Consider the following 15,248-nt stretch of genomic DNA (forward strand, 5'->3'; position numbering starts at 1 on the left):
AGAGTGAATATACTTTGCCTATGCCCCAGCCAGGGAATGACTAAATCTGTAAAATTCATTTGTAGTATTAAGGCTCAATCAATGCTCACAAAGCATCATTCTCTCTAAAAGCTCCCCTATCTATATTCTAGCCCTAACTAGGCTTCACTTTAATCAGAAAACTTCAGATGTGAGATCTTAACTCCAGCAAAATATCTCCAATGTAGGTCAACAATGAAGCTAGCTTTATTTGATGCATGCACCAAAGATTCTATATAACCTTCGCATAATTTATAACATTCCCTCTAAAGTTCCACCCAATGATATGATACCCTAAATCATGAGAGAGAGAGAGAGAAAGAGAGAGAGGGGACCTCAACAGCATGCAAGCAGCATGGGGAAATGCATAATACATTCATATTGTCATTACAAATCCAGTTGGGTTGGAGATAGCAACCGCAACAGAGACAACATTTTCCCTTTTTCACGCTGAATCGACAAAAAAACACCATGCAAAACAGATTGTGAAAATAACACATGAATCCAATTCTTTTGATGATGTTTTTATTGTGTCAAATGATGTGTTAGGGAAATATTTGCCTAGTGGCCATATGACCTCCTGTTGCATTAAGCAAAACAACACATTAGTTATCACATCTCTTCCAGCACTATTACTGTTGGGCACCCTGCAGCATCCTCAGCGAAGCTGATGACAAGGAAAGTTTGAACCCCCTGAAGCCCAACCACAATGGAACTGCTTAATTTCACCTCCAATTGGTGAAAGATGGAATACTCTATACAAGCTCAGCTTAGCTCTATGAACTGTTATATATTTGGTGTTGAACACGAGAAAACTAGAGTACACTAGAGTACAGAGATTCTCTCAAATGCAAATAATACAGATAAAAATACATGATGGTATCTTTTAGCAAGGAGCATGCAGCTTTGTTCTGCCTAGTACAATGCAGGATGGTCGTCATTCAATAGAGATTTATATCAGCTTTCCTCCTGCATGCCTGACCCTGAAAGACAATTTTTTATACAGCTCGTAGCAGCCAACACAGAACCTGTTGCTTCAATCTGTTCAGACTACTCTTCTGTTCCCACTTTATTGTGATGAAAAATTGATGAAAACCCATGAGAGTCATGCTGAGGAAGGGCACTCTTGATCTCTTCCAAATCCTTCAAAATCTGTTTGAATGGTGGTCTCCGATCTTTCTCATGATCCCAGCATTGCTTTATCAACCTTCAGATCAAGTCAAGCCATTTAGGAAACAAATCTAGCATATTTCTATATCGTCAGTGCTTTTTATATACAAAACCATACCGTTTCATCTGTGGGGGATATGTTTTTGCATTAAATTCAGGCCGTTTCCCAGTGGACACAGCCTTTGCTGCCTCATAAGGTTCAATGATCGAGAAAGGTGGAGATCCTTCAAACATCTGCTCTCAAACAAACTATTTGATTTAGGTAATCATACAAGCCACCAGAATTACCACTCATCCTAATCAGACAACTCACCTCATATAGAATCATGCCAAAAGAAAATACATCAACCTTGGTATCGTAAGCTTTATGTCTAAACACCTCTGGAGCCATATATCGATCTGCATGATGAAGCTACGTAAAACGAGTGTCCAAGAAAAACCGCAGTTTTATGTGAAATGAGTTACAAAATTTTCAAAAAAGAACTTCCAGATTTACAGCAGAAGGTTTAAAACCTTAATCTTTGATTCAAAAATCCATCCAAAACTATGAGTTAAAAGTTTTTTATATGCTACCAAACATGCTTTTCATGAATACTGTAAAAGCACAAGTGTTCTACAGCTGTGCATCCTCTTTGTTGAACAACGTAGTTACAAAATTGACATGCACTTACAAACAATACTTACAGCTGCCAGTTTCCCCTGTTAACTTGTATACTTCATGCAAATGATTCACCTTAATAAGCTTGCTTAGGCCAAAATCACCGACTTTAAGATGGTGACTATCAACAAGCAGAACATTTCTGCAGTTTCATACAGAAGGAACAAGAGCTGTCAAAATACAAAGTTACACAAGTCTTTCAATGCCTTGAGTCTGTGTCAATCCTAAACATAAGATGCACAGTTCCCTGATTTTAACCCGCCCATATTTAGTTTGTTAAGCATCAATAATGACAATAGCTTCACCAATGGGTTTTATCCACCATACCGAGGCTTCAAATCACGATGTATAATGACATTTGGTCCATTGTGCAAGTACGTCATTCCCCTGAAAAGAGCTAGCATCCATTAGAAATTCTAAGAATACAGAAATCCTAATTACATTATCCCATGAATAAAACATGGGCAAGAGACATAATAGGATGGACATGAAACTCACCTCCCACCCGTACAGCCAAATGGGCTCACCCCTGCACCTGAGACCAGTAACATATCAGGCCAAACCCCCATCACAATAGCTGACGTCCCACACCATCAGCCACATTATACCGTTGTATGGACGAGAATGCCCAGGGCCTAGATTCCAAAGTGTTGTGGTCAACACAAGACATTGCACATTGACCCCTTGAGTCCATTTTATAGGGCTCCTTGCCTGCCCTTGCTGACAAAAATGCTACCACATGCAACTAATGGGCTGCATGAAAAGAACAGTCAAAGCTCCTTTGTTCCATCAGATTCTAACAGAGCTTACAACCAGTCAACCAGTCAAACGAGCCATAAGGCACTAACCTAGGGAGTGGTTCATAACATAGAAATATGGGATAGGGAATGGGAACGGGGGATGGAAACGGCACATAAAATGCATATAAAAATTGTGAATATAATTATTGATAGATATTGAAGAGGCTGTAGAGGAAGGGTAATTTAAACTTCAAAAAACATCAATATGTTTGTGTGTGTGAGAGAGGGAGAAAGATGTCAATGTGTGTGTGTGTGTGTGTGTGTGTGTGTGTGTGTGTGTGTGAGAGAGAGAGAGAGAGATCGAGAGAGAGTTTGTGTGTGTGTGTGCCCATGTGAACACCACCCAACAGTCCCTGCTGCCCCACAAGGGGGATGCATTCCCTAGCCATTCCCTTGTCATTCCTTGTCACAAACCATCCCCTCGCCATCCCCTGTCAGGGATGCTCCCCGATTTAGGATGCGACCCCCAGCTGGTCCCTTTTCGTGGCGGTGTCCCAAGGGCCCACCACCTCCATCCATTGTTGCCATCCATGGAACTCCATGATTCATGGCACCAAAAAGCAAGCCAATGATGAAACTGGCTACGCTACCACTTGGGGAGTACCCCCGCTCAACCACAATGGAGTTAGCACTAACACTATTGGATGGGACTACCAAGGTCGGATTGGGGGAGGAATTTTTAGTCTGGATAAATTAACCTTGGCCTTTAAACATGATTGTCATCGAGGTGACCAAATTTTTGGCAATACATTGAAAACCTATTCATTTTTGCCACACCTTGCCCTACACATTTCTTTTTTGGTGCCTTACAACCCCCATCTCCCTTTATAGAGGCAGATGAAACCTTGGCAAGGGAAGGAGATTTTTGCACCTCAGCAATCGGAGACTAGAGTGCAGTGAGCATAAGGGGGATTTCCCACTCAGCAGCACTCCGGATCAGAGTGAGACTCACCTGCAGTTGGCATTTCGGTGTGCAGGTAAGTAAGGCTAAGCTAAAGAAGACCTGACACCTAAATGAGGATCTAAGCTAACCTGCGACAAGATAGGAAAACTTATGGTAGTGCATAAGAAAGGATCCAGGCCTAAACTGCTCGAACCTAAACGCCAGCTAGAGAATGGTGGAATTATGGGAGTTGCAAGCTTAAAGCACTACATGAAACAGATGGTAATTTGAGATACAGACTTCCAGTAAGTGTACATATGTAAGTTCTACTTGTAGAGCCTCCTCTATTTAATACTGATACTAGTCTAGGTCTCCATATAGATTTACAGCCATTTCCTGCATAACAGAAGGAGCAACATAGAGAGAATTTGGCTCATGCAAACCCAAAGAATCATACAGCCCTGCCATGGCACCTGGCTGAGATGAAGACATTAGATTGTCCATTGTCCAGAAACTGGTTTTCCTCAGCTAAGGATTGTGCATTCTTTTCAGCTGGTTGGCAAGACAGATGCATCTCCCTCCATCTTGATTTAGGGAGAGTCTATGTCGATGATAGTGTGTCAAAGTAGACAATGAAATACATCAAGAAGAACTGGATTTTGAAGAATGATAACTTCTTTTGATGTATTCCCAACACTCTATGCCTGTCAACCTCCCAAGGAATGATGAAGAAGACGAGGAAGTGTCTTCTTCCAGGTGGAGGCACATGGGATCAGGCTATGCATGGAAATATACAGATCAAACAGCAGGGGAACTTAGGCAAGAGATAGGAAAGATGTGCAGGGAGGCAGCAGCTGCGAGCTAGCAGGTCTCGAGGCCACAGCAGCAATGGTCAGTCCAGGGCCTTCATGCTCATCACATCTTGTCCACATTATGCCTTAAGAAGAATATTAACTTAATTGTTCATTTTTCTTCAAGTATACTCAAAATGATAACGTTGTTGAATGGATAAAAGGCGAAGTTTAGAGCGATCCATTGCAAGATAATGCAGGATGTGGATGACTCCCTTAGATTGACAAACTACATAATATAGAATAATATGTTTAGCCAGACTTCTGTATGCATGGTGTCTCCAATGAAGAACATAACACTTAATGCTACGCAAAAGCATAAATAGACCACCTAGCAATGTCAAGGGCAAGCTAATCAAAATGTAATTACTACTTGAAAGTACAAAAATTTCACCTAGCAATGTCAAGGGCAAAGTCAACAGCCTCTGCAGCACGCAACATCCCTTCCGCTTTCATAAAAGCATGTAAATCTCCCTAAAGAAGCACAAAACAGTGAAAAATGAAATTTTACATCAAACAAATCCACTGCAACAGATTCATTACTTCATGGCCCACAGTAAAAATTTGAAAGGTTTAAATGCAAACCATTTGGAGATATTCGGTGACCAGCATTAGAGGTTTTGAAACAGTGACAGCACCAAGAAACTGAACAATATTCGGATGTCTCAACTTTACCAGCAGTTCAACTTCATGTTTGAAATCATCTCTGATATAAAGAAACGACATCACTATCACATCAGTATCATTCAAAAAATCTTTACATAAGCAGAATGAGTTAGAGTCATAAGAATAAGTAAAATTTTCACCTTTAGACTAAATCATAGAAACATTGGGAGGACAACAAGATCTATTAATGTTTAATTGACTATGCAAAACTCCTAGAAATGAGTTGTTCTGAGCTGCTATAGCCTGCTTTTGGGCTGAACACTTTGCACCATCAGGAATCAGGAGCTGGATCTGACAGCAAGCAGTCAGCTAGCAGAACAGGTCGTGTCGCAGACCCAGCCCTAACAGGGCAGGTCGGGGGGCACAGTCAACCCAGCCCTAACATCTACTAAAGGACATGGCACCCACATCTTAACAAATGCTATTGACGGTTCCACCACTCTATCATTTCTTGTACAAGGTTGCCTTCACCTTTCTACCAACTGTCAGGCTTTTGATTGATTACTTGAAGAATCCATGATGATTTGAACTCCGCTTATACAGAAAGAGGAGGTAATTTTAACTGCCTTCTCCTTACATTTGGCTAGTCAGTTGGTAGAAAGGTAAAGACAACCTTGTGCAAGAAAACCCAAACTCTTTAAAGGCTCATTAACCCAAAAGCCATAAAGCTTGAATTCAATGTTAGCATCTAATGCTACGGAGACAGATAAGTCTCACAAGTAGAGCAACAGTTCCTAGCAGGCAATTATTTCTCAAGTGGGCTAAGGCTTCTTAATCTTTCTTGGATGAATGAAGTGTCAAGACTCAAGATATTGCAGGTCCTGCTCCAAGAGTATGAAGTCCTGTTTTTGGAGCTCAGCTAGAGTGGTGACTATCCACCTCAAGGAAATTCTATAGCCACAGATTTGTCTCCTATGCAATTAATCCTCATGGTGAGCTTATGAAATTCAGAGGACATAATACTATGAGATAAGACAGTAATCTACCACCTAAACATCCCCTTGCTTTCTAGTTAATGTATTTTGTTCTGCCCAATCAGCTTTCTTCACCAACTCATAATAAGCCTAGCCATAATAACTCATTTATAGCAGCTTATTGCTTTGTAATTGGCTGCCTTACTAAAAACCATCTCATAGACTCATCATGTATTTGCTGATTAGCCTTGCACTCTTGGTTCAAAGGAGAAGGGTATCTTCTCCTTTATATATGTTATTTTATTTCACACATTAAATGGATGATTTTTTAGTCCAACAAATAATTTATTGCATCAATTTTGGTAGGTACACAATTGTCTTCAGCAAACACAACTTTTACACAAGATCCATACACAGCCTCTCAAAAAGATACTTATAAAAATAAGCAAAGCAGATTGCATCAGTTCTCCACTGATTCAACAGGAAACTCTTTCACGAAAAGAATCCTTCTATGGGCCAAGGCAGAAACCATACTAGAGGTCTCTCATGCCAATGAACCTCTCCTCTCAGCAAAAAGAAAGGTCATGGCTTCATAATACAAAGGATCTCCCCTTGCTGCTGACTCATTCTCTGTGAAATTTCCTCCAGCTTTCCCCCATCATCTCTCTGATATAGATGATGTCTAGCCATATGATTGATATCACCTTTGTTAAGGTGTCCTCAGTTGCTCCATGTATCTGTGTATACCACATTTTCTATACTTGCCAAGCTACATTGTTGCAAATGATCACCCACTTTTGCTTCTGTCCTACCTGCCACTCTGTCTGCAAGACATTTAGAGTGGGTTGTCTTCAAGAAGTCCTGAGTGCACGACTGCACATGGAGTGACTATTGGATGTCCGTCTACAAACCAGTGCTCTCTGCCAAACCTCCTGTGATGAAGGGCAGACATAAATGTAGAGTGTCACTGAGTCTCTGTACAGTTGTTGCATCTGGAAAATTCTAAGAGTTGACCTCATGCTAGCATCTCTTGATGTTCACATGGAAGGCTATTGGCAAGGGTATCTCAATAGCTACAAACCTAAAATCAACCATGATCTTGTATAGATGATAATGCCCACAAAATAGCCAAACAAGCCCATTCAGTACATTTTTCACCATAATCTGATGGAGGCTACCATATTAAACTAGATATTATATTCATTAGTTAGACCGAGGCTCCAAACTACTCAACATGAGCCAACCAAGCAGTACTTACCCTGGTGCGCATGCACACATCAATCATGCAGATTTCTTTTTTCAAAGCCACCTTTGCATTCTTAATGATGGGGTCCAGTCAGTCTCAACTAGATGACAATTGAATCTTGAACTTATGTCAGAACAATAGTAAATGTTGTTTTAAATTACTGGATTAACTGACCAGATCCTGTAGAATTACTGAATAATAAATTAATCCCATACTTCAGGAAAGCAGAATTTACTGAACCAAACTTTGCCATCTGAAACACTGCTGGGAAAGCTTGTTAGCACAAACTCAAAGGATCCCAGAAAGTCCGTGCATGTAAGTCAACAGCAGCAAATATCTACTTACACAATTAATCTATCATCTGAAAGAGAAGGAAGAATGGTTTTCACTGCAACAGGGGTTCCTCGCCAAAAAGCCATTCGTATCTCTCCAAATGAACCCTTCATTGCAAGAGAAGATTAATGCAGCACATTCAGACAAGATACTAAAGTGGCATCTGGCATACCATCAAGAGTTATTCATAGAAACTCAAAATCCGTGGTATGTTTTGACATGTATGAAAGAACTATATAACCACGCTCACATGCTCACCAAAACTTAGGCACGCTGACATACACATGCATCCATACCACGCCACACACAACCCATGCAATTACTTCATTGTTTCTCTGGCGTGACTCACATGGTACGTCCCATTATTACATATACTCTCAAAAGCAATGAGACTACATGGAAGAAGAGAAGAACCACACAAAACTAAAATTGACCAGAAGATCAGGATATGCAATATCTACTTGACATATGGATTACCATTCTATATGATGGATAAAAATTAAGAATTAAGTAGCCCTTTGGAAGTGACCTTCAAACAATTTAATCAATCACATGATGCAGAATTTCAAGCTATAGTTCACAGGGGATTTGGCAGACTAATCTTGATTTTCCAGAGCAAGATAATGCTTTAAAAACACAATATTGACCTTCAAAAATACAATAAGTTGGTGGTTTTTGTTATAAGCATATGGGATAAGCAATATTTTCATCACCCTTGAGCCTAAGGGAGCACAAAATACTTTAAAAAATGAAGAACGTGTTTCATGTAAGCAGCAGATAGATTTTGAAGCATACATACCTTCCCAATGAGGCGACTCTTATTAGAGTCTATTTCGTTTGGGTCGATTTCCCAGTCACACCTCTGAGGCAATGGTGGAGCTACTGCCTTCGGCTCTAACCGAGACCCATGGTTTCCCTTCATAACCACAAGATGAAAATAAAAAGGTAAATCTGCAATATTAGTTTTACAAAAACCCAAATGAAAGAATCATATGATTTACATGCTCATTTTCGGCATCTTGTATCTTCATTCACTACAGAAACATCATTAAATCATGTGCAGCAGTTTACATCAAAAATCTCCATTGAAGTAAATGTCCCCAATGTTAGTCTCATGTAACAGATGATTGTGCAAATTTTATTCCACCAGATTAATGTAAGAGACTACAATTTTGGTCAAATGACAACTACGTATTTATGTAATGTAAGTTACTCAGGTAAGTGAGCAGCCCCCTATGGAATTGAAGGCTGTTTCACATTCAAGTCTGAAAACGTGAATGCAATATTGAAAAACTCAACAAAGAAGATGATACACATGTTATGTCAAGAAAATATATATATATGATACACTTATTTTGCTTCCCCTTTTTCATGGTCATTCTGAGATCTCCTTCATTCTGCTTATTTGAAATGAAGGATGCTAGGCAAAGCAGCATCAAATTCTTTTGAGAGTCCAATAGGTAAGGAAGGTAGAGAGGGTGATCAAGCTGATCAAAAGGGAATACATGTTGGGAATAAAGGGCCATCATGCCTTTTATACATACTCGGGTGTGACACCTCTCTCTCTCTCTCTCTCTCTCTCTCTCTCTCTCTCTCTCTCTCCTGATAGGCGTCATGGAGGGACATCATCAGGCTACATCACAGTTGACAGAGCTATAGCATTATGCAGAACACGATGCCCTAGAGTACCCACTCGGCGACATAGGCATGTCCATATGCATCACATTCGTATCACGATGCTCGTTATAGATGCATATTGGCGCCCTGACTCAATCGGAGGTAGCTTGCAGAATCTTGGTGCATTCCATAGATTGAGGGGGAGATACTCTACACTCTTTTAATCTTTTTAAACCTAGTTTTTTCAGGTTTTTCAGATTTTTCAGTTTTCCATACTTCTCATCCCAATCTACCATAGACCTACACATAAATTTATCTCTATCCCTTCTTCTCTGATGAGAGATGATGATACCAGTTGTATTGGTTATGGTCTCATAGGCCATTCTGGCCTTTTAGAGACGTTAATAGATCTTCTCTCTCTCTCTCTCTCTCTCCACCATTGCCATTGCTGAACATCGCATCTCCACTATGCACTCGGCACTATAAATTGGTATCAAAGCCAAAGCCGTCCCAACCACACTTCCTAGAACCAATCCAAGCCCTACCAACAGCAGATTGTGAGTCTAAGGCTTGCATGGTGCAGGCGTAAGTCACAGCAGGTCACAGGTTACGGGGCAGGCAGGCGACAGTCCTTCAGACAGTCACAGCCAGCGCAGGTTGTGTGCAGTTGGACAGTAAGGTAACAGGTCGGCGCAAGTGTCATGCAGGTTACGGGGCAGTTCGGCGCAGGCTACAGTGCAGTTCAGCGCAGGCTATGGAGCAGTCAGGTCAGGTCAGCACAGGTCGTGTGCAGACGTCGACCCGTCAACAGTCAACCTTTCCTTTTCTTAAAGGAAATCACATTATTTTTAAAAGGGGTTTATCATTGGTTAAAGTTAGCAGGCTGTCAAGCATGTCCAAGCACAGTTTGACAAATCTAAAAGATTGGGCATGCATTTACTCCTGGAAATTTGGGGCTTTTACAAAATTTGGGTCGAATTTGGTCTTGGTATGTACTTCCACTGCAATTTCTATGCAAATTGAGCACATTGGACACCAAACAAACTTTGGGCTTTTGCAAAATTTGTGAAATTTTAGCAAAATTGACTTGTGCAATCTTCTCGAGAGTTATGTTTGATGTAATTTGAGCAGTTTGAGCAGAGAAATTTTGGGGCTTTTGACAATGTCAGTCAATTTTCTGCTCGTGGATGCGTTCGGGGCAGAAATTGCAGCTAAAATTTGACGCTTTCTCATGAAATTGATATATTAGCCTGTGGCATGGCTGCAATTGCTTATGGTGCTGTAGCTCACATTTTATGCCTCTAAAAATTGATTTGCAAATCTGACATTTCTGCAACTACTTGTTTTTTCATTGCTGGTTGGTACTTGCTTTGTACCTTGGTCATTTGTGCGATAGTTGGGCTGACATTTGTTGACTTTTGACTCACTTTTGAGCTGTAAATCATGGCTAGCAGCAGTGATAGCAGCAATCTTTTGCACATTAAGAAGCTTGAGGGTGCACACAACACTGCTCGGCAAAAGCAATGCTATAATGTCTTGGTGCACAAGAAACAGGTGATGCCCATAAAGACAAAAGGGGTAAAGCCAGCAATCATGGATCCAGATGACTCGGATGAGTTAGATGAGCTTGCACGCTCTACCACAAAACTTTCAGTGTCACAAATTTTGCTCTTCAACATAGAGAAATTGAAATCTACCTATGATATGTGGCAAATCCTTGAGGAGTTATATGCTCAAAAAAGTACAAGCAGCAAGGTTTATTGGTTGAAACTTTTGATGGAGCTTCATACGAAGAAAGGTATGGCCAAGTCTATATATTTGAATGAGTTTTAACTCTATTTTCAACCAGCTGACTGCTTTGGAGTTTCACCTTGATGAGGAGTCAAGGCAACATTTTTGCTATTCACTTTGACTGAAAGTTGGACACTTTTAGGATAGCAATGAGCAACTCCAATTCTATGCTGTTATATTCAAATGTGGAGAGCTCTTTACTCATGGAAGAGCTCAATAGGAAAAATATTTCAACCAATAAGTCTTCCAATGCACTGCATACTAGAGGCAAATCCCAACAGAAGGGTAATTCTGACAACAAAGCTCGCAACAAGTCTCGTAGAAAAAATGTGGAGTGCCATCATTGTGGCAAGAAATGGCATCTCAAGCGGGATTGTTTTAAGTGGAAGAAAGAGAAGGGCAAGGGCAAAAGCACTAATGATAACAAAGATGAGAAAAAGGACAACCAATATGCAAAGAAGAGTAGTGTGAAGATAGAGGAAGTCAATGTGGTCAGTCACGAGAGTAACAGTGACAATGATGTACTTTTTGCTTCTTCTTTTAGTGTACAATCATTGATTGCAGATTCTGATGATGGCATGCACACTTGGATTCTTGATTGAGGTGCTTCATTCCATATAACACCACACCGTGAGTAACTTTCTAACTATAGTGATGGTAGACATGGTATTGTTCACTTGGGGGACAACTATGCATGTGACATTGCAGTAATTGGTAGTGTGCAGTCGGCATTTTAGTATCGTTCAGTGTTCACTTTGCATAATGTGAGACCTATACCTCAACTCAAGAAAAGCTTGATAAGCACAAGGCACGTAGATAAGAAAGGCTGTCACACCACTTTTGAGGATAGCAAATGGAAGATATGTAAGAGATCTAGGACTGTTGCTAAAGGCTCTAAGAGTGACACTCTATATCCATTATATGTATCTAGTGTGCATGATCATGTTGTCACCATAGCAGAGCAACCAAGTGTGTCTTTGTGACATAGCTGGTTAGGGCACATGACTCAAACTAGAATGAAAGTGCTTTCTCATTTGGGTTATTTGCCATGTTTGAGGTATGTTGATTTTGACCATTGTGATCATAGTTGAGGGAAACAGAAACGGAAACGTCAAATTTCGAGGAGGGGAAAACAAAAACACCATGTCATTAGAAAGGGGGGGTGGGGTAGAGAGGAGGCTTAGAGCCTAGGTGCTTGATTTCACTTAGAGCCTAGGTGCTTAGAAGCTAAAACTTAGAATACAAGTCTCATACTTAAAATCAAAGCTTTCTAATTTTCAAGTTTTAAAAGAGTTCTACAAAAGGCATAAGCTCAAACGAGCTTTCTAATGCATACAAGGATAAGTGCAAAGAAAGAGCAATTGCAAAGAAAAAAGAGTTTTAATATGTTGATTGCAGAGAAAGAATTGCAAATTTCAGAACCATACAAGAGAGTGAATGATAACTAATTATTGTCTCCTAGTTCTTCTTTCTCTCAGTCTCCCTCTTCCTCATCCATGTCATAATCTTCAGTTTATGTAGGCAAATCCTCTTCATTATTCTCTTCCTCATCTTACATAGACCCAAAATCTTGCTCACTTTTATGGAAGCCTATGTATACATCTCGAGAATACTCTGACTTCATTTTTGTTAGCAAACATAGAATTGCGTTGACAAAAACGAGATCATCTGCTCTCTATAGTCCTAAGCGATTCCTTTTCTTTGTATGGATGTGACTAAAAGTGCTCCAAAGCCTCTCTAATGCTCATGATGAGCAAACTTGACTAAGAGTTTTGATAGCTAACTTTTGAAGCTTGGGTCAGTCTACTCCATAGTTCTCCCACCAAGTCACAGCACCAACATGGATTCTACAAGATAAATGCAATAACAATCAAAATTATCCACTATTGATTCAAATTATAATACTAAAAGATACCTACATAAAGACTAAAAAAATAGATGAGATTACCTACCATGTCGAGCATCAAGCCACCCAAATATTCCCTCCTTATTGTGAAAGTTTGCGAGTTGATCTTTCACTGATCTATGTTCCTCCGAAGTAGGAACTAACTTTTGAAGAGTTGAATTCTAACCTCGCACGACCTCAACATCTACTTGAAGAACTCTTCCCTTGTGTTGAAACTCAAGATCTAGCACAAAAGCTGCGCAATGTAGTAGAGAATAATACTGATCCCACCTACTCACTGCAAGTTCTTCAATCTCTTGCAGTCTAGCTTTATCAATCTCAATGGATCAAATGTTTTCTATCTTCCAATCCATTGCTTCGTATATCTTCCCAATGTAGAGGACATCACTTTCCAACAAATGCTTTACCTTGGGCCAATAATCCTCTTAAGTGGTAGTGGTATAGCACAAGTGTGCCATAGCTATGCGAGTAGGCCAAGCCTCCCATTCTGGACTAGCCACCACCTACTTCAATGCCGACCTCATCTGGTGTAAACGGTGAAGCATTAGAAAGTTGTATGCAAATCTAGTCTCTACATACTTTAATAACTCCTTTGCAAACTTCTTGTATAATGCCAATGAGAAATGGTGACGAGTGATGAATGTCACTATTTCCATATCTACGGTGATAATGCTTTTTACCCATGGCAAAGAACCAATGTCCTTCAGCAAATTGTTGAGGCAATAGAAAAATGCATGCACTCCATGTGATGCTAGGGTACTTGCTTTCCAACAAGCCACCTGCCGCTCTATTAGTGGCCTCTCTATCTGATACAAAATGCACAAAATTTTGTGGGCCCACATACTCCACAACCTCACTCCAAAGCTAGCATAAGACAAGAGCTGCCTTTGGTCGTGAACCACATTTTGTGGACTTGATGTAAAGTGCTTTGCTGCGACAAGCAACAAGCACTCCTTCCGTCTATTCATCGCCTAGTACCAATACACCATATGAGACCCACTCTTGCTTTATTGGTTTTATGGCCTCTTTAATGCTTGAGACCTCATCCTCAAGGAGTTTTTCCCACAATGCATCATATGTGGGATGTGTATAGGTGGGCCCAAATTGAGCAATCTCTATCACCATCTCCTTAAAGAAAGGAGATAGTGCAATATTAAAAGAAATTCCACAAGAATAAAAGAAACAAGCCATTGTTGCATCAACTTGTGCCTTGCATTGGGGATGCCAAGAAGTAAACAGAGTGTTCTGTTTACCTCGAGAGGCTGGTTAGAAAGTTGCTGCAGCTCCATGTGTACTAAAAGCACTACGGGCTGAGAAAGAAGATTGGCTCCCTCGATCTACATGTGCATGAGGTCCTGAGGCTGCACTAGTGGGTTGCCTTGACACTTGAATAGCAAAGGGATTTTGAGCAGCTTTCGATTCTGGAAACATTTTGTGCTGTCTCCATTCGAGCGTGCTCCTCCATAGGGATCTTGGCACAAGCCTTAATCCCACTTCCACTAAGACCAAGTCCATGGGATTTCACCCTTTCTACTGATCCACCTTTCAATGCCACAATAATGGCACATCCACCACCTAGCACCACCTTTCTTACTTTTGTACTTGTGTAGGATCTTGACTTGATCCCACCAATAGTCGGCTTGCGTTCTCTCCTTCTCCACGCTAGTCTCATTAAGAAAAGTTTCAGCAGCTTCGGGATTCATATTATGAGAGGAAGAGAACACTTTGGGCTGAGAAGGAGAGGTGTTCGCTTGAAGCTAGGATGCTTAGATAGATGGTGATTGATTGGAAACTTGGAGGATGCTTTGGGTAAAGCCGAATTGCATATTTATAGTATTCTTGGTACCCTTGCTGCATTATTTTCTTAAGTTTTATGACTTTTTGATTACACAAGTGAGGTGTAATAATTACTTAATCTCTTTGTCATATTCTACAATCTGTTAGAGAGAGAGAGAGAGAGAGAGAGAGAGAGAGAGAGAGTGTGTGTGTGTGTGTGTGTGAGAGCTGTTAGTGACAGTCCTGAGTTTGTTCTAAGCTCATAACTGAAACTTGTTGGCAAGTGGACTGCGGTAGGCTATTGGTGGAAGTCCTCACTGTACAGCCATAACTGAAGTTTGTAACCTTGTTGGTAAACAAATTGTGGTGGAGAGAAAGAGAGGGAGCTGTTAGTGGCAGTCAAGGGTCTGTTATGCTCATAACTGAAGACTGTTGGTAAGTGGACTGGTATAGAGAGAGAGAGAGAGAGAGAGCTGGTCTGAACTCTGTTATGCTCATAACTTTAGTCTATCAGTACATGGACTGATAGAGAGAGAGAGAGAGAGAGAGAGAGATGACTCCACATCCATAAACAAATAGTCCCTGCTCTAGTCCGTGATGGCCAGAAATGATCTTGGAA

General features: G+C 40.6%; 1 protein-coding gene and 1 pseudogene across 2 annotated transcripts in view; both read right to left on the reverse strand.

The window, feature by feature from the left end:
• Positions 1-844: 844 nt before the first annotated feature.
• Positions 845-15,248, reverse strand: part of LOC148011741 (serine/threonine-protein kinase VIK-like) — a 91,926-nt gene continuing 77,522 nt past the window's right edge. For both annotated transcript variants that reach the window (XM_087670203.1, XM_087670204.1), the window contains exons 3-11: positions 8,339-8,455; positions 7,552-7,646; positions 4,966-5,086; positions 4,775-4,854; positions 2,174-2,233; positions 1,873-1,988; positions 1,502-1,587; positions 1,307-1,422; positions 845-1,225 (exon numbers count right to left, since the gene is read on the reverse strand). In XM_087670203.1, the coding sequence (XP_087526329.1) occupies positions 1,069-1,225; positions 1,307-1,422; positions 1,502-1,587; positions 1,873-1,988; positions 2,174-2,233; positions 4,775-4,854; positions 4,966-5,086; positions 7,552-7,646; positions 8,339-8,455 (948 nt within the window). In that variant the 3' untranslated portion in view covers positions 845-1,068. The remainder of the gene's footprint in view (positions 1,226-1,306; positions 1,423-1,501; positions 1,588-1,872; positions 1,989-2,173; positions 2,234-4,774; positions 4,855-4,965; positions 5,087-7,551; positions 7,647-8,338; positions 8,456-15,248) is intronic.
• On the reverse strand, positions 12,496-14,745 carry LOC148011742 (uncharacterized; annotated as a pseudogene).

Source organism: Lygodium microphyllum, chromosome 28 (assembly GCF_053477565.2).
Source record: "Lygodium microphyllum isolate KBCC chromosome 28, Lygodium_microphyllum_v1.1.10, whole genome shotgun sequence".
Taxonomy (NCBI): Eukaryota; Viridiplantae; Streptophyta; class Polypodiopsida; order Schizaeales; family Lygodiaceae; genus Lygodium; species Lygodium microphyllum.